We start from the raw sequence: 17,888 nt of genomic DNA on the forward strand, positions 1-17,888 counted from the left end.
CCCGAACGGGCACGCCGGCAACGTCCTCGGCCAATCCGCGGCTGCGATTCACGAATTAAACGCCGGTCAGCTGGGCATTACCAGCCAACAACAATTACACCTGCAGCAGCAACAGCAACAGCAACAACAACAACACCAACAGCAGCAACAGCAGCAAATGGGTCAAGCACCCGGTATGGGTGAGGTACTCACCCCGAAGAGGCAGGCGATCGTAGACCGCCTGCGACGAAGACTCGAGAGTTACCGGCGCAGACAAAACGACTGCATCCCCAGGTTCGATCAGAGTTTCAACGGATTGTGCGAGCAGAACATACAGGACACCTTGGTGCTGAAGCAACGCTTCCTCGAGAGCAAGGCCAAGCGGCAAGCCAAGAAGACGGACAAGAAGCAGAACGATCCGATCGGTCTCTCCAACGTTCACATGGTGAGACTTTTTCATCTCTTTCACTCTCTTGCTCTCTCTCTCTGTCTTCTTCGTCTACTCCTTCTCTTCTTTTTCTTCTTCTGCTTCTTCTTCTGCTACTTCTTCTGCTGCTTCTTCTGCTCGGTTCTTTCGTCGTACCGAACAGGCGTAGGTGTTCCTACGCCGCTGTGGGAATTCGAACTTGTTACAAAGTCGGCCGTCGGCGTCCCTCCTTCCTTCCTTGCTTCCTTCCTTCCCCTCTGGGTCTCTTCGCCCTGGAGATGGAAGCGCGCGCGAGTGACGCTCCTCGCGTTTCGCGGCGAACGAACGTGGCTGATATATATTCAATATATGTTACCTGCGTCCGGAAAAAATCCCGAGATACTCGTACGAAATTTTGCTACGGTCCTTCAGTAGGTTACAACATGTGGATGATTTTTTCAGTATTTTCAAGCGCTCAAAAACGATATTATCCTTCCAAAAAACGCGCGTCACATTGACGAACACACGTGATAACGCTCCATCACCGCATATCTGCTGCATAAAGTTCAGTATACGAAAAAAAGTTTCGGTAGTACTTCTTCCAAAACTTTTCACAAATTTCGTGTTTCTCTTGTTAAATTTTTGGAAGATACAAGTTGCGATGCAAACATATTGGAGAAGCGAATAAACCTAGTTCGTAGAACTGCGAAAGCAGAATTGATTGATAGTATTTTTGGTCTGTATACGATAAATTCAGTCTCGAAAGTTTCTGGGAAGAAACATATGTTGCTGCGTATTTGATGCAAACATGCCAGCAATTAAATAAAGAAGTATCTCTTTTATAACTTATTCGATCGGTATTAAAACGGATTAAGAAGTCTATATATATCGATATAATAAGGTATTCGCTGAGAATATCTGAATTTTATACGCATATTAACATTATTCAGCACTAATTTATTAAGTTGAATTATTTTGGTAACAAATAACGTGTTTGTATCAGTCGGACTAAAGAAAAGCAATTGCGTAAGGTTTTAATTTTTTAATGCCAGTGGTGTAGAAATTTCTTTTAAAAACAATTTTTAATCTATAACAAAAAATTAATTATTTTTTAGACAAGAATGTACATATATAAACATACATATACATATATATATGTGTATACATACATATAAACACATACATATGTCTTCCACTCTAACTGCTTACCTTGAATATTTTGTAAATGACATTTACATGTTGTAGATAAAAGTTATATAGTCTGAAAGGGGATAACTAATAATAAAAATTTTCGAAAAAATTGAATTTTTAAGGAGATCCTAAAGTTTGTATTACCAAGTAAACCATATAATTTTTGTGTAACAATTTATTTTTTATTTCTTTAGGATTTCCTCAAAAAAAAGTCACATATAAAAGTTATCATTATTTTTTATATATAATAGAATTATATGATTTTTTTACATAATATAATTCTTTTAGTTATTCCGCATATAAAAGAATTAAATACTATATAATTATCGAAAATTTAATAAATTATGATATATTTTAATTTTATTCTAGCATATTTTACGATGAAATATCTCGTAAACTATTCATTTTTTGCTGCTTGGACATTTTTATGCATAGAATATGTCATGAATCAATATAGTAAACACATAGAATGTCTCAACATTGTGTAGGCAGTTGCAAGAGTTAACTACCTGAAAAAAATGTGTTGGTCGCTTAAATTTGGTTTGGTATTGACATATTATTATCTGTGGATACTGAGAGAGCAATAAATTTTTTTCTAGTACTCTCTTCACTCTTGTATCGCCTGCACGTTGAAAGGTTTCATTATTATCCTTATACTTATTTTGCAAGTAATAAATTTGAAACGTGTGTATATTTCGAGAACAACAAATTCAAATAATACTTTGGTACCAATTTTAAGCGAGCAACAAATTTTTATACTGATACTTTTGCACTGCTTGCACGCTAAAAAGCTTTTTCGTTGTTAATTACACTTGGTTATTTCACAAGTAATGAATTTGAAACTTGAATATTTCGAAAGCAACAAATTTAGACAACACCGTGTGGTATAAATTTTAAGACGTCTGTGAAGCTAATACCTCTACCATTAAAAAAAAAGTACGCCAGTATGCCATAATTAAGTGCTGATTTATTGCTCTAATCCCGAATTTATTGCTCTTTTCCATTCGCAGGAATTTAATTTTAAAAGTGGGGGTGACGTACACTAATAAATTCATAATCGGAATATTCTTAGAGCAATTATTTCTAGAAACATTTTAAGACCTAAACTAACCCAGCAATTAATTCTTTTAATATACCTTATTCTCTTATAACGTGAGTTAGCACCACTACACTTCTGGTAAGGTTTTTTTTTAACTCAAACAATGAACAATAAATTTAGAATCAAGATATTCTTAGAGCAATTAATTCTAGAAACATTTTAAGACCTAAGCTAGCCCAGCAATTAATTGTTTTAATGTACCTTACTCTTGTACGCGAGCTAGCACCGCTACATTTCTGATGAAGTTTATTTAACTTAAATAATGAGCACAATAAACTCAGAATTAGGGTATTTTTAGAGCAATTAATTTAAACTTGATATAGGTGATTCTGAGAGTACTTTTCGATGGTTAAGGATGGGACGTCTAAATCAGATTTTATCAAAATGCCAAATAATAAAATCAGAAGGATATAATACGTCGCGATATTTGAAATGATTTTTCTGGAAAAACATGATACAACTAACTTAATGATGGAACAACAAAACAGCACTGAGGATATGTTTTGTTTTTTTTAATTTAATCTTTTCTATGGCTGTACTAATTAGCAATTTAAATTCACTCAGCTACTGTTTTTATCAACTTAATTAAAGAAATAAAATTGCAAATAAGATAATAAAATAGCAATAAAAAGATATTAAAAAATTTATGTTTATGTATTATTATGTTAGTTACAAATACCTGTATCAGTTTGATCGACGTTAATTTATATATAACAATATGTAGGATTTTTCACAAGTATTAGCAGCATATTCAAATAAAATTCTACTACTACTAAGTAAAAATATGAATTTTTTCAAACATAATTTTATTTCTCTCTCTTTCTCTTTAAAGTAAGCTGATTGCTATTCGATCGTGCAAGCGTATAAACTAAAAAAAAGCTTGTTTATGCTTTGATAGGAATCGAATAAAAGAGACTTTAGAATTTTTTTGTTTAATCGTGTTAATTAATCGTGTTTTTACTACGTTTGTCGACTAAATCGATGAATTGAACATGGCGTTAAAATCAAGATGAAACAGGTGGACGTATGGAATCGTTAAGGTCGTAGGTCGTGTCCGTGCTAGTTTCCCGTAGGCGTTCGATTCGAGACGTCCCTGCGTTAACCTTGGCTTTACGTCAATGCAGGGGCGTTCTTACGATCGCCCTTGTTACTCGTAACGTCATTGTTACGAACGTCTCACTCAAAATTACTTTTTCACATATTTATGCATCCTATACAAATATTTATCTTCTAAAACAAATGGAATTATGAAAATAACAAATTATAATAGATGGTCCAAGATGCATTGACGCACAGTTTTGCGATGTACGTAATTAGTTCAAACATTTATGTTTCAGGAAACGCAAAATATTTTATAATTATTTTATAAAAATGAAGAGATTAAATAATATTTTAATTAAAAAAAACGTTTCCAAAAAGTGTCTGCTAAAAATATTGTCGAACACAATAGTTTCAAAGCAAACATTATTAATGTGAAAAATATTGCTCAAAGTAAACACATTATATCGAAACATAAAATTATTAGGAAAACATGCGATGTATTTGTGTGATTAATTCACACGGTATGAATTGACACAGTAACTATAGTGTATTTATTAATCTTTGATAGAACACTGCAGTTTATCGAATCGATCATCGGCAACTGGGATTGCTTTAAAATTTCACTTGAAATAATTTGTTGAAAGCAATTGTCTATTCGAGTATGACAAAACGCGCTCTTTTGTTTGCCGTAATTATTACGTTGTCAACAAGGGTATATGATATTAAGTAATACGTAAATGCAAACGCGTCACCGTGGGGGCGCGCTTTATAAATGTCGCGTGCGGCGCAAAGATGAACGATAACAACTTCCCCGCAGCGGATGACGTCGGGTCATCGGTGTACTGTATGTGTAACGTGACGTATGCACACCCGTCCTACGAATCACCGTCAGCCATAAAGGTGATAGGTAACACACTCGCGTCATACGAAACTGTTACCAAGTTGGTATAATTAATTCGCGCGTTCGTAGGAAAGACTGAGGTTACGATATATAAAATGGCGGAGAGATCGCAGGAACGTTTATCAATGAACTGAACTTGATACCGGAAGTTAGAAGTACATAGCTCGCGAGATTTCGTATTCTTGTCGATTGTATGTATTTGCTTTCGTTAATGAAGAGAATAAAACTCTATATGATGATACTAGAGAGACGAACGTATCGATTACTTTGGAGATGTGTAGGTATAGAAAACAATTTCCTTAACGTTTTTATTAATTTCACCAGTCATTGTCAAATTTTTTCATACGTCTTGTGATATTTCAGCAATTTAAAAAAATAACATATTGTTATTAAAAAAAATCTAAGAAATAATAATTTCCTTATTCACGAATAGAATGTACTTGCATTATATACGAGTGGAAAATTATTTTCTTCATTCGCTATCTGTAGTCATAATGTTTACAAGTCTAATTCAGGTATATAAGATTAACGTATCTGAGATTTAATCAATGCAACGTCATTTCGCCAAGGAACAAAGTCACCCGTGCCAAGCAGCTTCGTGCTCCGTTCTCGTGATATCGTCCGATTGATAACACAATGTTATCACCAACGTGAAACGGTGGAGTTGGACGCGTGAGGTGGGAGGGAATCGACAGGAAACACTACTCGACACGATGTAACAGGATCGCCGATAATCACGCGTACTCGCACTCTCTCTCTCTCTCTCTCTGATTCCAAAGCTACCTCGCGTACGCGCACGTGTCCAGGTCGCAGTGCGTGGAGCTGCGTGCCCCGCGTTCCGCTCATTCATAATCGTAGTGTCGGCGCGCCGCGAACAATGGTGCGCGTGAACGCCGGGCCACCGCGAATGGCGGGGGAAAGCTGTGGGAATCGCGATTTCCGCCGAGGAGCTAACCAGAGCGGTGAACCAGATCCTGAACGCGGGCCGCTCCTTCCTTTTGGCATTCTCGCTCGACCCGCGTGCTCTCAATTTATCTGTTGAATCTTGGAGAACGATTTGTGCAACATAGAGATTGAAATTTTTAGGAATAGAGTATCCAGTAAAATATCATTCTACCATAATATGGTGATGAAGAATTATAAAATTTCGTCTGTTTTGAATGAGTACAAAACTTCAAATACCCCAATAGTTTCGAAAAGACATTTCATTAAGTTAAATTTTATTAACACAAGTCAGTAATCACTCTTTAACAGAATTTCTAAAGTAATAGACTCTGACTCTATTTTATAATATTGTAGAAAATAATACAAAATGATGGCTACGTGAAGTAATAACATTGTTATTCACGTGGGAATAGAAAAGGAACATGCATAATTTATTATTACAGAATTATCATTTATATAACCGGATACGCTTTCTATCTATATTATTTTAATCTAAATTGTTATCTATATAATATACTGTGAATTCACTTCAAAATTTCATCGAATTATTAATGTTGATTTTATTAAAATTCGAATCACATAAAATTGTTATATGAAGTACGTTAGATATTTAGAAAAGATCAAGAAAATTATCCGTGCGTTCTAGTACGTTCTAGTACGTTCTTACGTTCATACTTAAAGTTTATCAAACTTGAATAACACTTGAGTTACTTCAGTGACATGAGCAAAAGATAATTTATTACCACTGCTCTAGTTAATATCTCGTAATTCTCATGTTGAGTACAAATGAAATTGTGTCTGGTAATTATTAAAATCTTAATATTTCTTGCAATGTTATAGAAGAGAAAAATCCTTTTTAATTTGATAATCGTTAGATCTGTCTTAATATTATGATGTCGTAAAGGAACATTGGTTTTACACATGTCTCAAGAAATGAAATAAATTCTTAACATGCGGATCCACACCACACAAAATTGATTTGTCGTTTACTCGTGACTCGTTCGTATTCAAAGTCGCGAATGACACGTGTCGGATGTCAGAGTCACGGCTCGCGACAAGGATGTCACTCCGACTAGATCGCCAGCGGTGCTCAATCAGCGGCGCACGATATACGGGGATGATTGCGCGATCGAACGATCGGTGCAGTGTTGCACGAGAGAAGCTCGAGGTTATTTGTTCGCGTTCATTCTTATCCTACCACGGGAGTGAGTCACTTGCTCAGCGACGAACGATACCGACGAGATCAGTTGCAGTGGCACTCATCCTAATGAATCCAACACCGTTGTTTTGAGTGATTTTTGTTTTGAATAAATGCTCAATTCTGACAATTAATAATTTCACAATACATTTTATTTCAGAATATCGTATTCTATCTCATTGAATGTAGAAAACAAAATTACATTAAAGGACTTGAATTACAAAAATTAATCCTTTGTTGCATTTGTTGGCCGTGTAGAATTTCGTACCTTCCCTCAGCCAATCTGGATCATTGAGTTTCAGTGCAATTTTTTATAATATTGTTTCGGACTGTAAAAGAATCGAAAAAAAATTTCGCATACTTGTGGAAGCTTTAATAGCGAGTTTTTATTTTATAAAAAAATTGGATTATATTTATTTATTTTTTAAATTTAAATTAATCAATTACAATTTACAATCGAAATATCCACTGTATCTTCAAAATCCACTTAACTGGCGGAGGATTAATTTATAATGTTACTTTTATAAAATCAATTTATTCATTTTTTATAGCCGTATTGGTGGTACAGCTCGTTATTGAAACATGTAGTTTTATTCGTATTACTCGCTCGTTTGATCTAGATCTGACTTAAAAAAGCAGTTTTAACATTTCATATTAACCGGATTCATAATTGTGTGAATTCCGTTATTGTTTTAATCAATTGAAAATGTGTGCACTAAAGATGGCTTGATTAAGGTGCACTAAAGATGGCTTGATTAAGGCTTGATCGAAATATTTGTATTTTATTTTATAACGATTCGTACACAGTTGTAATGTAGCACTACAACCTAGTTTGGCTTATAGTTCTTTATTGTTATTATTTTATTTTTAACAAAAAATATTTCTTATATTATCATCCGGCTAGAAATCTTGCAGTCTTTTTTACATTCCTTTAATTTTCCTAATATGATGTATTTATATTTCGCACTCATATTTCTATATTTTACGTAGGAAAATATTTTTGCGTGCACTGAACATGCAATATGTTTAATGTTGCGTGTTATTAATAATATAATAGTGTAACACTATTATATTAAACTTTTAAACAATATTCAGAAATTAATTTAGGGACACATAATTATCCTTTGGATTTGTTTTTAATATTTCAGTTAAGAATAAGTGAAAAGAACTACGTAAGCCATTCCTGTGCTATGCTATTGTATTCGTCGAATTTAATTGTTGTCAAATAAAAGAAACTGCAGGAAATAAGAGAGATTGCGGTATTTTAGTTATACCTTTCGGTTAGACGAAAACGACCGCAAACAGTCACGTCTCGTGCGTCTAATATTACGCGAAATGGTCGCGAAAGATTTTAACCGACCAAGTGGATAGCAATTTGTTAGGACCAAAGAATTTTTGCTAGCCGTTTGTTGTACCGCACGCGCGCGCGCATATCCTTTTTCCATCGAGAGTGTTTCCTTTCGAGCCGATCGACATTCGTTTCAGCATGGTCATTATGCTGGCCCGACAACTCTCATTATGACCCATTAGTTGAACGCCCACCGACAATTTAGGACACCGTATAGGTCTGAGATATTAGACGTCTCGATTACTCGTCTTCGTAGTGTTGGCCCGTAACAATCGAATTTGTTGCACGACGTTTCACCGTTTTGTTGGGACCCAGTACGACTGCTAAAAGCTAGGCGGGCCCAACCTTTTTAGACCCGTGTTTATCGTCGCGTTTCTGCTGAAGAAATTCACTGAACTAATTTTGAGACGCAACACGGTTTAATAAATGGATTTTGAGACTCTCTCAGTCTCTAATAACATTACTTTATATTTGCAATCGCGATTCAACTGAGAAACATAGATAACATCTATCTTGAGACACTTACGATATAAGTTCTGTCTTTTCACAATTCAGCAATTGATTGTTGAGAGATGATTGTTTATGTATATATTTGTAATGTTTAAATCGTCTGTAATTTGAATATCAAATTGAAAAAGTAACTTTTTAAGTTTTACAATTTTTTCCATTTTTTCTTTTAAGAAGATGTAGGTTCAATATGATCGATAAGCATAAAATGAAAGGGAAAGACGTTTCGGGGCGACGAAGAAAACAAAACGAGGCCAGTCGGACTTTCATTCCACCTACAAGCGCGTTCGCTCGCGAGGCCTGCCTCCGTCAAATCGGTACCGTTCAACCTTGGACAAGTTGACACGATATGACAATGACGAAAAAGACAGGAGACATCGGAGGTAGTGATATCTGACGACACTAAGACTTTCCGTATGCATGACGATTTGTATCGTCCTCACCGCGCGTCCTGAGCACTGTCGATTAATCGGATCGTCCACAGCAGTGGTTCTCACTGAATCACTGCACTAAGGAAGCCGGATCCATATCAAGCCAGCGAGCGCGAACGGGCATTTACGATAAACACAGACAAGCTTAATGAACTCTTTCTTTTGATATGCTGATAAGAAACGAAACATGTTCATCGACGCAAGTTTAAGCGTTCGTGTTTGCGCCATCCACACTCATTGAAGCAAGTCCGTCCATTCGCGCTGGTTCACGTTGTTTGCTTGTCCAGATCCGGCTTTAAACTAGCGATGACGAACGGAATTTCGTGGAATGCCATTCATGTTCGGATCGAGCATAAGGACTGATAACGATCGAGTTTTATCGTAACGGTCAGAACTTGTTCGGCGTTGCATACCGATGTTTGATTTTCGCACGCATAAATGTGTTATACAAGAATTTCGACGCAAAAGCTATACATTCTCTCCTTTTATGCACTCTCTTTGATATTAGATATAATAAATGTGTGTCTCTCTCTCACTTCTTATTCCACATTTAGATAAAATATCCAGATAATCTATGTTATTTCAGTCATCTCAGAAAGCGAAGACGATGAATGTTTTTCATATTATATTTCTTATAAGGGTCCATTTTAATCACAATTTTATAATATCTCAAAATCCTTCAGTTTAAGACAACAATATTTCAGACAAAAATTTTTTCATTACGTATTTTACAAGTTATGAGACTTAATAGATCAACGCTTAGTCAACCCGCTATCTTAAAGCAATTAAGCTTGAGATGAAGAGAAGATGAGCTTGAGGACAATGTGTCAATCAAGATCATCGTCTTCTCTTCATCTGAACATCTCGACATCCCTGAGCGCGCAAAATTCTGGCCCCGTCATTCATAATTTTTATTAAACTCTTCCCATTTGAAAACTGTTATATATAGCCTTCGATATTTTCGTATTAGACTTTTTGTTTTATAATGTTATAAAAAATCTAGCTTCAAAATATTTATTATCAGAGATATAATATATATCTTGTATAATATTTATTTTTTACTGTGTATGTATATCATGAACAAAAAAATTATTTTCTTAAACGCGGTGTAAAGTCTTATGTTTTGACGTAGTTTTTTTAGGCAAATAAAATAATATTGAGTTGTGTTTTTTTTCTTTTTTTTTATTTTTCGATTACCATTATGTCTCAACAATATTATGATATCCAATGAAATTAATCTTCTGTGTAATGAATGTATTTGATAAGATGAAAGAATATGATCATTCCATCGAAAGAATAGCGCGTTATGATAACCGATTTATAAATTAATATGTTGATTTGTACCGAAAATTAGTTTTTTTCTTCTCTTATTTATCACTGCCTGCTATGTAATATCTTTAAATATTATAAAAATTATGTGAAGTAATTTTTGTGTAATAAGTTTTATTAATAGGCGCGATAACGGTTTCGCTTGGTAAAGTTCGATAAAATTACAACGCCATAAGCGACTCGCTGAAGCGTTATCTTTGTGAAATGCAGATTGCCTTGTGTTCGATTCGCAGAATTTCAAGGCTATATCGGCCAACGCCGATGTTTGCACGATAATCAGAATTGTATATGCGCGCAAGGTTGTCAATAATGTTCGAGGAAGCGCTTCCAGAAGACACAAATTATAACCAGACACAAACGCGCACGCGCACACAAACACAAAAGTTCGCTTTGGCGAAGTGGTCGAGTAACATGCGAATTACCGCGTATCGATAGATAAAACTACGCTAAAGCAGTACTTTGTAGCATTATCAGTGTTATTATCAGCATCGATACGCCATCGAAAATACCCAGCGTAGAATGTACGCGTCCACAATGTTGGTAAAATCTCACAAACGTCTTAGTTGAAGTGTATAATTACCCTTAAACTGTAATTTATCGATAATGGCCACCTCAAGTGCTATAATAACTCTGTTATTACTGTCTTCGAACGTCACATATTGCCAAGGAGAAATACCAATCCATATTTCAAATATTACAACACTGTAGATTGAAATATAATGCGCGTTGAATTCGTCGTGACGGTTTGCTCATTGTTGCGCTTGGGCGAAAGATAACATTATCAGGATAATTCATATAAGATATTGATGCAATTATTTTTTTTTACTATACATATATATATTAAATCCTTATATTCTGACAGTATACGGGTGCCTTTCAACAAGAGGCACACACGTGACACGTGACACAGTGCATCATTTACATCCTTGTTGATCGCTAATATTAAACAGAGATGAGATAACACACATGACACGTGACACAGTGCATCATTTACATCCTTGTTGATCGCTAATATTAAACAGAGATGAGATAATCACTGTGTTGTACTGAGTCGTTTGTTGGAAGACACCCTTTTATAAACAAACGGTGAATCCATATAGGGTATTACAATCGACGCAGTACTGGTAAACTAGCCAAGTACTGAATGATAACTTGGACCTGGTACTGGCCCAGTCATTTTAGCCAGTCATCTGCCAGTGATGGCCCACTACTGGCTGACAGAACCTTTGCTGTCAGTCATAGCGTTGACTAAGCGTTGCTTTCGTTGTAACTGCCGGCGACCTTCTGATGAATTCCCTTATATATGAGAAATTAGAGATCTAAATATTAACAAAAATGACGCAAACAATTGCCATCTTTGACTTAATCTGGGTTAGGACTCAATCAATATTAAAGAATCACTGAGCGCTCATTGAATGGTAGCCCAATTAGATCTAAAATTAAATTAAATATAAACGAATTAAAGAGTGCGAAATAGCGGGATTACCATGTCACGAAAGACGTTTTCGCGATCCTTTTTGTTTTTCTCTGTTTGATAAGTGCAAGCGTGTTTCTCCGACGCGTATCCCGCGGGATTCGGGATATGCCGGGATACGACGTTACGCGACGAGATATGTAATGAACCTTCTTGGAACGTCGGGGGCTGGAATTCGTGGCTGTGTTCCGACCACCCAAGCAGTTCCGCCGGACATACCGAGCGCGCCTCTTGGAACGAGTCGAAGTGCGGTTTCGCTTCGGCTTGATTAAGTTTATGAGCGAATCGCGAGCGCGCTCATAATCACGTATGCTGTACAGTCGGTCCTGTGTACCCCCCATCTTTCGAAACGCACACCTTGGCTATCTGCGTGCAGCTTTCTCGCCAGGGAGGGATTACGTCGCGAAATGATAGCTACTCTCTCTTCGTTGCGAATAAATTGTAAATTAAACGATGCACTATATAGAAGTGAATCATTTCACAAATTGTTCTATTAAACCTACATTATACTCTCGTGTTTTTTTTTTTTCAAATATAATTACTCGCATGAGATGTTTCTGACATCTCAACATTATATCTGACATTAGAATTTTCCTCTTTTATGATTTACATGTTCTTTCTAAACTTTGCAGTCGATTTTGCTCTGCCAAAAATATAGAAGATTGTTTACAACATCGCATATTCTATACAGAAACTTGGCAATGAAAATGCATATTTAAGATAGATATAAAATAAATATCTTTATGACGATTGAACGAATTGAAAATCGATAAAGGATTATGATTTCTAAAAAATGAATGGGACCATCTTCGAGACCTTTCACCGGTGCTGTTCCTCAGCCGTGACCAAGACGCAATGTAACACAAAAGCCTCGAAATGCATCCGCTGTTCCGAGAAACGTTCGTCTCGCGGACACTCGTAGGTCATTGGCGAGATCTCAAAAACGAGCGCACGCTCGTATAATGCGTGCGTGCGTGCGTGGGTTCGGGCTTCTCTTCGCTTGTACGTATGCGAGCGAGGGACGAATCTTTCTCTTTCTCTCTGTCATTCGGCTAGGTGACCTTTCCGGCACGTAATAAACACGGGAGCAAACCTCCGGCGACGAGACGCGGACCAGGGAGCAGACCGACGCGTCGGAGCTCCTTAAGGGTCCTCTACAAAAGTCTCTATAAAAGTCGTAGCCGGTCGTGGAGTCTTAAGTCGTAGGAAACCAACCGATCGTAATGAAATACAAGGAGAATACTCGATTAGAATTGGTCAGTTTCCTACGACTTGTATGTAGAGGAGCCTTAAAACGTGCTTTATACACGTCTCTCTACGGAGAGCAACGCGCGGCTAAACACAGCCAGGCCAGACACGCGTCGACTCGCTCGATCTCTGGGCGGCACGTTCGTGCGTCGCGTTCGTGCGTCGGCCGTTCGAACCATAATGCCCACCAAGACGTTTGCCCCTTTACGGCTGCACTCGGACAAGATGGAGGGTGTTACATTCCGGACGTATGACGCATACCGCCGAACGTGCTTCGGGCGATCCCTTTCCTTGCGGCCTTGAGATCTCTTTTCAGATCTCGCGATGCTGTCCGCTCGGACACCGCTCGATTTTTGCTGTTCGCCATTTAACGGTTCGTTTACGATGCGCGACTTTATTATGGCGTCGTTTGCGGTATCGTTGTAGTATTGGGATAAAAGAGATCGGTGCCTTGTATTTTACATAACGCGCTGTATGATACGACAAGTATGTACATATAATATAATGCGATTTTTATACGGATCGAGCTCATGCGAGAACTTGTACGAACGTGAATTTTAGTCTTTCGGACTCTGTATGCATTCTACTGATATCTCTTCTCGGCTGCTCACATGGCTCTTGCCGAGAGCGCGCGTAATGAGCGACAGGCTTAATCTGGCCGGTCACGTACACGTTGGATGGTCCGCACGACCATATGAATACGGTATATCTCGGCAAAGAGTTCAGGCTGGTTTCCCTTATAAAATGCGATCGACTCACTTTATCATTACTCTATCATTGAGTCCTAATCGTATCCGAGATGCCCCTAGAGAAAGATGGGGGTTCGTTTGTATATGGATCTCTCTCGCACGCGAGATAAATAATAATTATGGCCATTCTAGAGAGGGAGAGTCCACTAACCGTGATCATACATGAAGAAAATAAATGTTCCGCAATAAAGGATCTCGGCGTGCGCGCTACTGCCGACACGTAACGATTTACCGCGCCAGGTGCGGCGCGTTCTATCCCGCGACTTTCATTACTCGTGCCTGGCGACGTGCGTTTTAACGGCAAAAAAAAAAAAAGAAAAAAATACGGAATTCATCACGCGACGAGAGATGACGAAACGCGTTATGCGTCTAGATGAAGTTACGGATACCGGAGGTAATGCAGCGGCGTTGATGACCGCGCCGGCGAACATTTAACTCTAATTGGAAACCACCACTTCCCCGACAATCGTGAAACCGGATTCAGACAAAAATACACGAGACGTGAGCTATCTGCTGCGAATCTTTCCCCGGTGGAAATTTATTTGCATGTAGGTTTGAAATACTCGATGATTCGAACGTCTAGATAATCGAGACTTTGATTAAAATTCCGTTAGCTAAATTCGAAATACAATAACTGATTTACGGTTTGACACATGTGTATCAGAGAAAGCTTGCTTTGAAAAAGATATTAAATGTGAAATACGGAATGCATACACCCTGTACACGTTTAATGAAATCTAGTTTGAAAAAAGAATCGTGGTAGTTTACCACAATGATTCATCCGACAGTTTAGAAGATAGTTTAGAAGATTTCTCGACATATAACAACGTCTATTTTACGTTGGAAAAAATTGAGCACGCCGGTGTAGACAATGCAACCTCAAATTCAGGTTGCCCAGCGTGAGTTCTTTGTTACGCATATCTGTGCAGGGTTCTCCTGACAGAATCAAAGAGAGGAAGGAAGAGTATCGCCATTATAGGGGATACCATCGGAATAGTAATGTAATTGTCGTCCTGAATATATTCTTCAGCCTTTTATCGTATATAGTCGCGGATCTTACATATGTATTACATCTATAAAAATAGCCACAACGAACAATTTCTGTATGTAACAGTTCTTTGACATCTAACTTGTGGGTAATCTTACTTTATGCGGAAGAAATTAATTGCGTATTAATTATTATCTCACGAGAGATGTCGAGAGATATTTTGAAAATAAGTGATTTTTTCAGGACTCATTGTCAGTTGCTAATTAAAGGCTTTCTTCTCTCGAGATGGATAGTTCAAAGTGTAATTTTCACAAATTGCTTTTTCAAATTATTATTTTTCAAATCATTACGATTACAAATAATGGGATCATTGTACTCACATAATAATAAAACATTTAGAAAAACCTAGAAAACATGGAATTTCCAGGGGGTTTCTTTTTTATCCTTAAAAAAAAAACAGGGATTTTCATGAAATAAATAGTTCTCAGGAAAATTTTTTAATTTTAAATACTTTTAAATTTAAATTATGCCTCTCTCTGAAAACATTGTTTCTTTGATTACTTTTTTGATAATGCAAAGAAATGTTGACAGTCACAAGTATACACATTCGTCTATACTTACATACATTCTTGTGTGTCTCGCATGTTTTTATAAAAAAAAAAACATCGGAGAGAAAATAGAAGACAAACTTCGCTAATTAGCTCACCGCTACTATGTATATTTTAGTAAAGTTTCCTTATATTGTTAAATATAAGTTTTACGGCTTCAACCGTAAAAAATATTAGATATTCGTGGAATCCTTTTCTTTTACTAATATGTAATATACATTTTGTTTACGTTGCACTTCAATATATTTTAAAATTGTATTCAAAATGTTAATGGAATATTAGATAAAAATATCTGGAAAATCCGGGAATTTTCAAGAAACTTTTTTACAAAATTTCAGTAAACACCTTGTATAATCATAAAACGCGATGAAAGATTCAATAATATTGATATGCATGCGGTAATTAATAGATTCTATCAGTCATGAAAATTCAATTTGAGCTAGATACTAGTGCGAAGTGCAGATTATTGTTGATCTATACACAGATCTTGACTCACGTTTACTCGCAAACACTCGACAGTGATGTTAATAATTTCACACGCAAATCGAGAAACAACTGTGCACTACGGATTACAAAGCTAACGCTAGAATGATGTAAATAAGGTTCATTATTTTGCGCGTTGCTATACGAATAACATTTGAAGAAATAATTTAGACGTTATAAATATCGATTCGCGACTTCCCAGAACGATCGATTCGCACATACCCCCCAATTTTGTCTAACAAATGATATAGATAATAAATAATATTTTTCCGTCTTTATATCCATTTATCTAACGTTCTCTACATCTAATTTTTGACATGAAAAACTCTTTAGCTAATATAATAGATATACATACAACGTTCAATATTTTGTTGAACATTACTATAGAAGTGTATTTAGATTAATAGAATAGTTGTTGTTGCAAGTTACCTTTTTCTGAGAAATTAGAGTCCACCGGTAAAAGATCGCCATCACTCTTTTTAGAAGAAAAAGAATCGGGGTCGCGTGTGCGGACAATGTAGAAATGCACATGTCGGATAATTCGTTACGATCCTCGCATGCAAACGTTTTTCGCTCGCGTACACACCCCCTATTGTCGTACGGAATCGAAACCAGGTTACTTGGCATGAAATTGTTACGCTTATTACTACTGGCATGAAAATCGCCGGTTTAATAAGTAATCCCCTTATTTCGGCGCGCAACGGCAATATAATCACAGTCCCCGCGGTTTCCTTTCTTTTTACAATCGAGGACTTTAGTAAAACGGATATTGCGTAACGTTCATGCGTTGCACATCCGTCGTCTTCAGCGATTCCCCCGCGCTTTTGCGTGACTCGCACGGGAAACTTTCTCTACTCTCTGCGGACGAGCGGCGTAATAAGAATCCGTACGCGAGAGACGTATCGATAAAGCTTCATGTTCCAACTTGTTATTAAAATATTAATGTTTAATCTAACGGTGTCTGTGAAATTATATTTTATTAATTTCGGCATTTTATTAATTTCCAAAAAATAATTATTCTTCCGGTAGCACTTTCTATTGTTCTATTGTTCTTTCAAAAATAACAAAATGCAGAACATTTGTAAATAATAATTATTAAAAACAAAAGTTGATAGCTTTCACATTCAAAAAAATAATAAATAGAAAAAATGACTAATCAGGTGCCAGGGTTGGTATTATTTTGCCAACTCCAAAAAATTCAGGGAATTTTTTGGAGTTTTATTCGCTTAAAAAAAAACCCGAAATGTGAGATTTTTGGGATTTTATTGGAATTTTTTTTATAAGAAAAATAAATTTTTTAATACAAAACGCATAAAAATAACACATATTAATATTAAATGAATATATGTATACTAAAATAACTGAGCTAATATAATTTTAACATATCATACCGATTTTAATAATAGATATATATGTATATAAAATAATTATGTTTTATATATATATAATATTTTGTAATATTTAAAACTGTAATATAATTTTATTTAAAGGCATATTTAGTTTTATATATATAAATCCTCTTTATATGATTAAAAAAATTAAAATAAAGCATCAAGTCATTACTAAAATATTGTACGAGTTTTAAAAATCTGAAGACACATTTCTTTTCACAAATATATCGACATGAATTTACAGCTTGATAGATGGAATATTCTAAAGATTATGTGTGACACACGATGATCCTTAGAACAATGTGTCGATAAGAAAAAACTAACAAACGAAGGACGTCAGTAAATTGTGCAAAATATCCTTCATCCTTTCGGTTTTCTGGCAACAAACTTTTTTGCCGTATGAGAGCCGCGCGATCGAGCTCTCAGATGCGACTTGTACGTGTCGTCAGAGATAGTTTACCAATTGCTACGGAATCACGCGTAGAGATATGGCGCGGAGAGAAGGGATACTCGATTCACAGCAGTGGGATATTCTCGTGTGTGTGCGTGCCGTGAGATGCATTTCACGCGAT

The 17,888-nt window shown here is 36.3% G+C and overlaps 1 protein-coding gene across 1 annotated transcript in view; it reads left to right on the plus strand.

The window, feature by feature from the left end:
• Positions 1–157: 157 nt before the first annotated feature.
• The window catches only part of mam (neurogenic protein mastermind), a 191,617-nt gene continuing 173,886 nt past the window's right edge, over positions 158–17,888 (plus strand). Inside the window, exon 1 of the mRNA XM_018503556.1 lies at positions 158–424. Coding sequence (XP_018359058.1) covers positions 158–424 — 267 coding nt within the window. The remainder of the gene's footprint in view (positions 425–17,888) is intronic.

The sequence above is a fragment of the Trachymyrmex cornetzi genome, unplaced genomic scaffold (genome assembly GCF_001594075.2).
Source record: "Trachymyrmex cornetzi isolate Tcor2-1 unplaced genomic scaffold, Tcor1.1 scaffold16, whole genome shotgun sequence".
Lineage (NCBI taxonomy): Eukaryota > Metazoa > Arthropoda > Insecta > Hymenoptera > Formicidae > Trachymyrmex > Trachymyrmex cornetzi.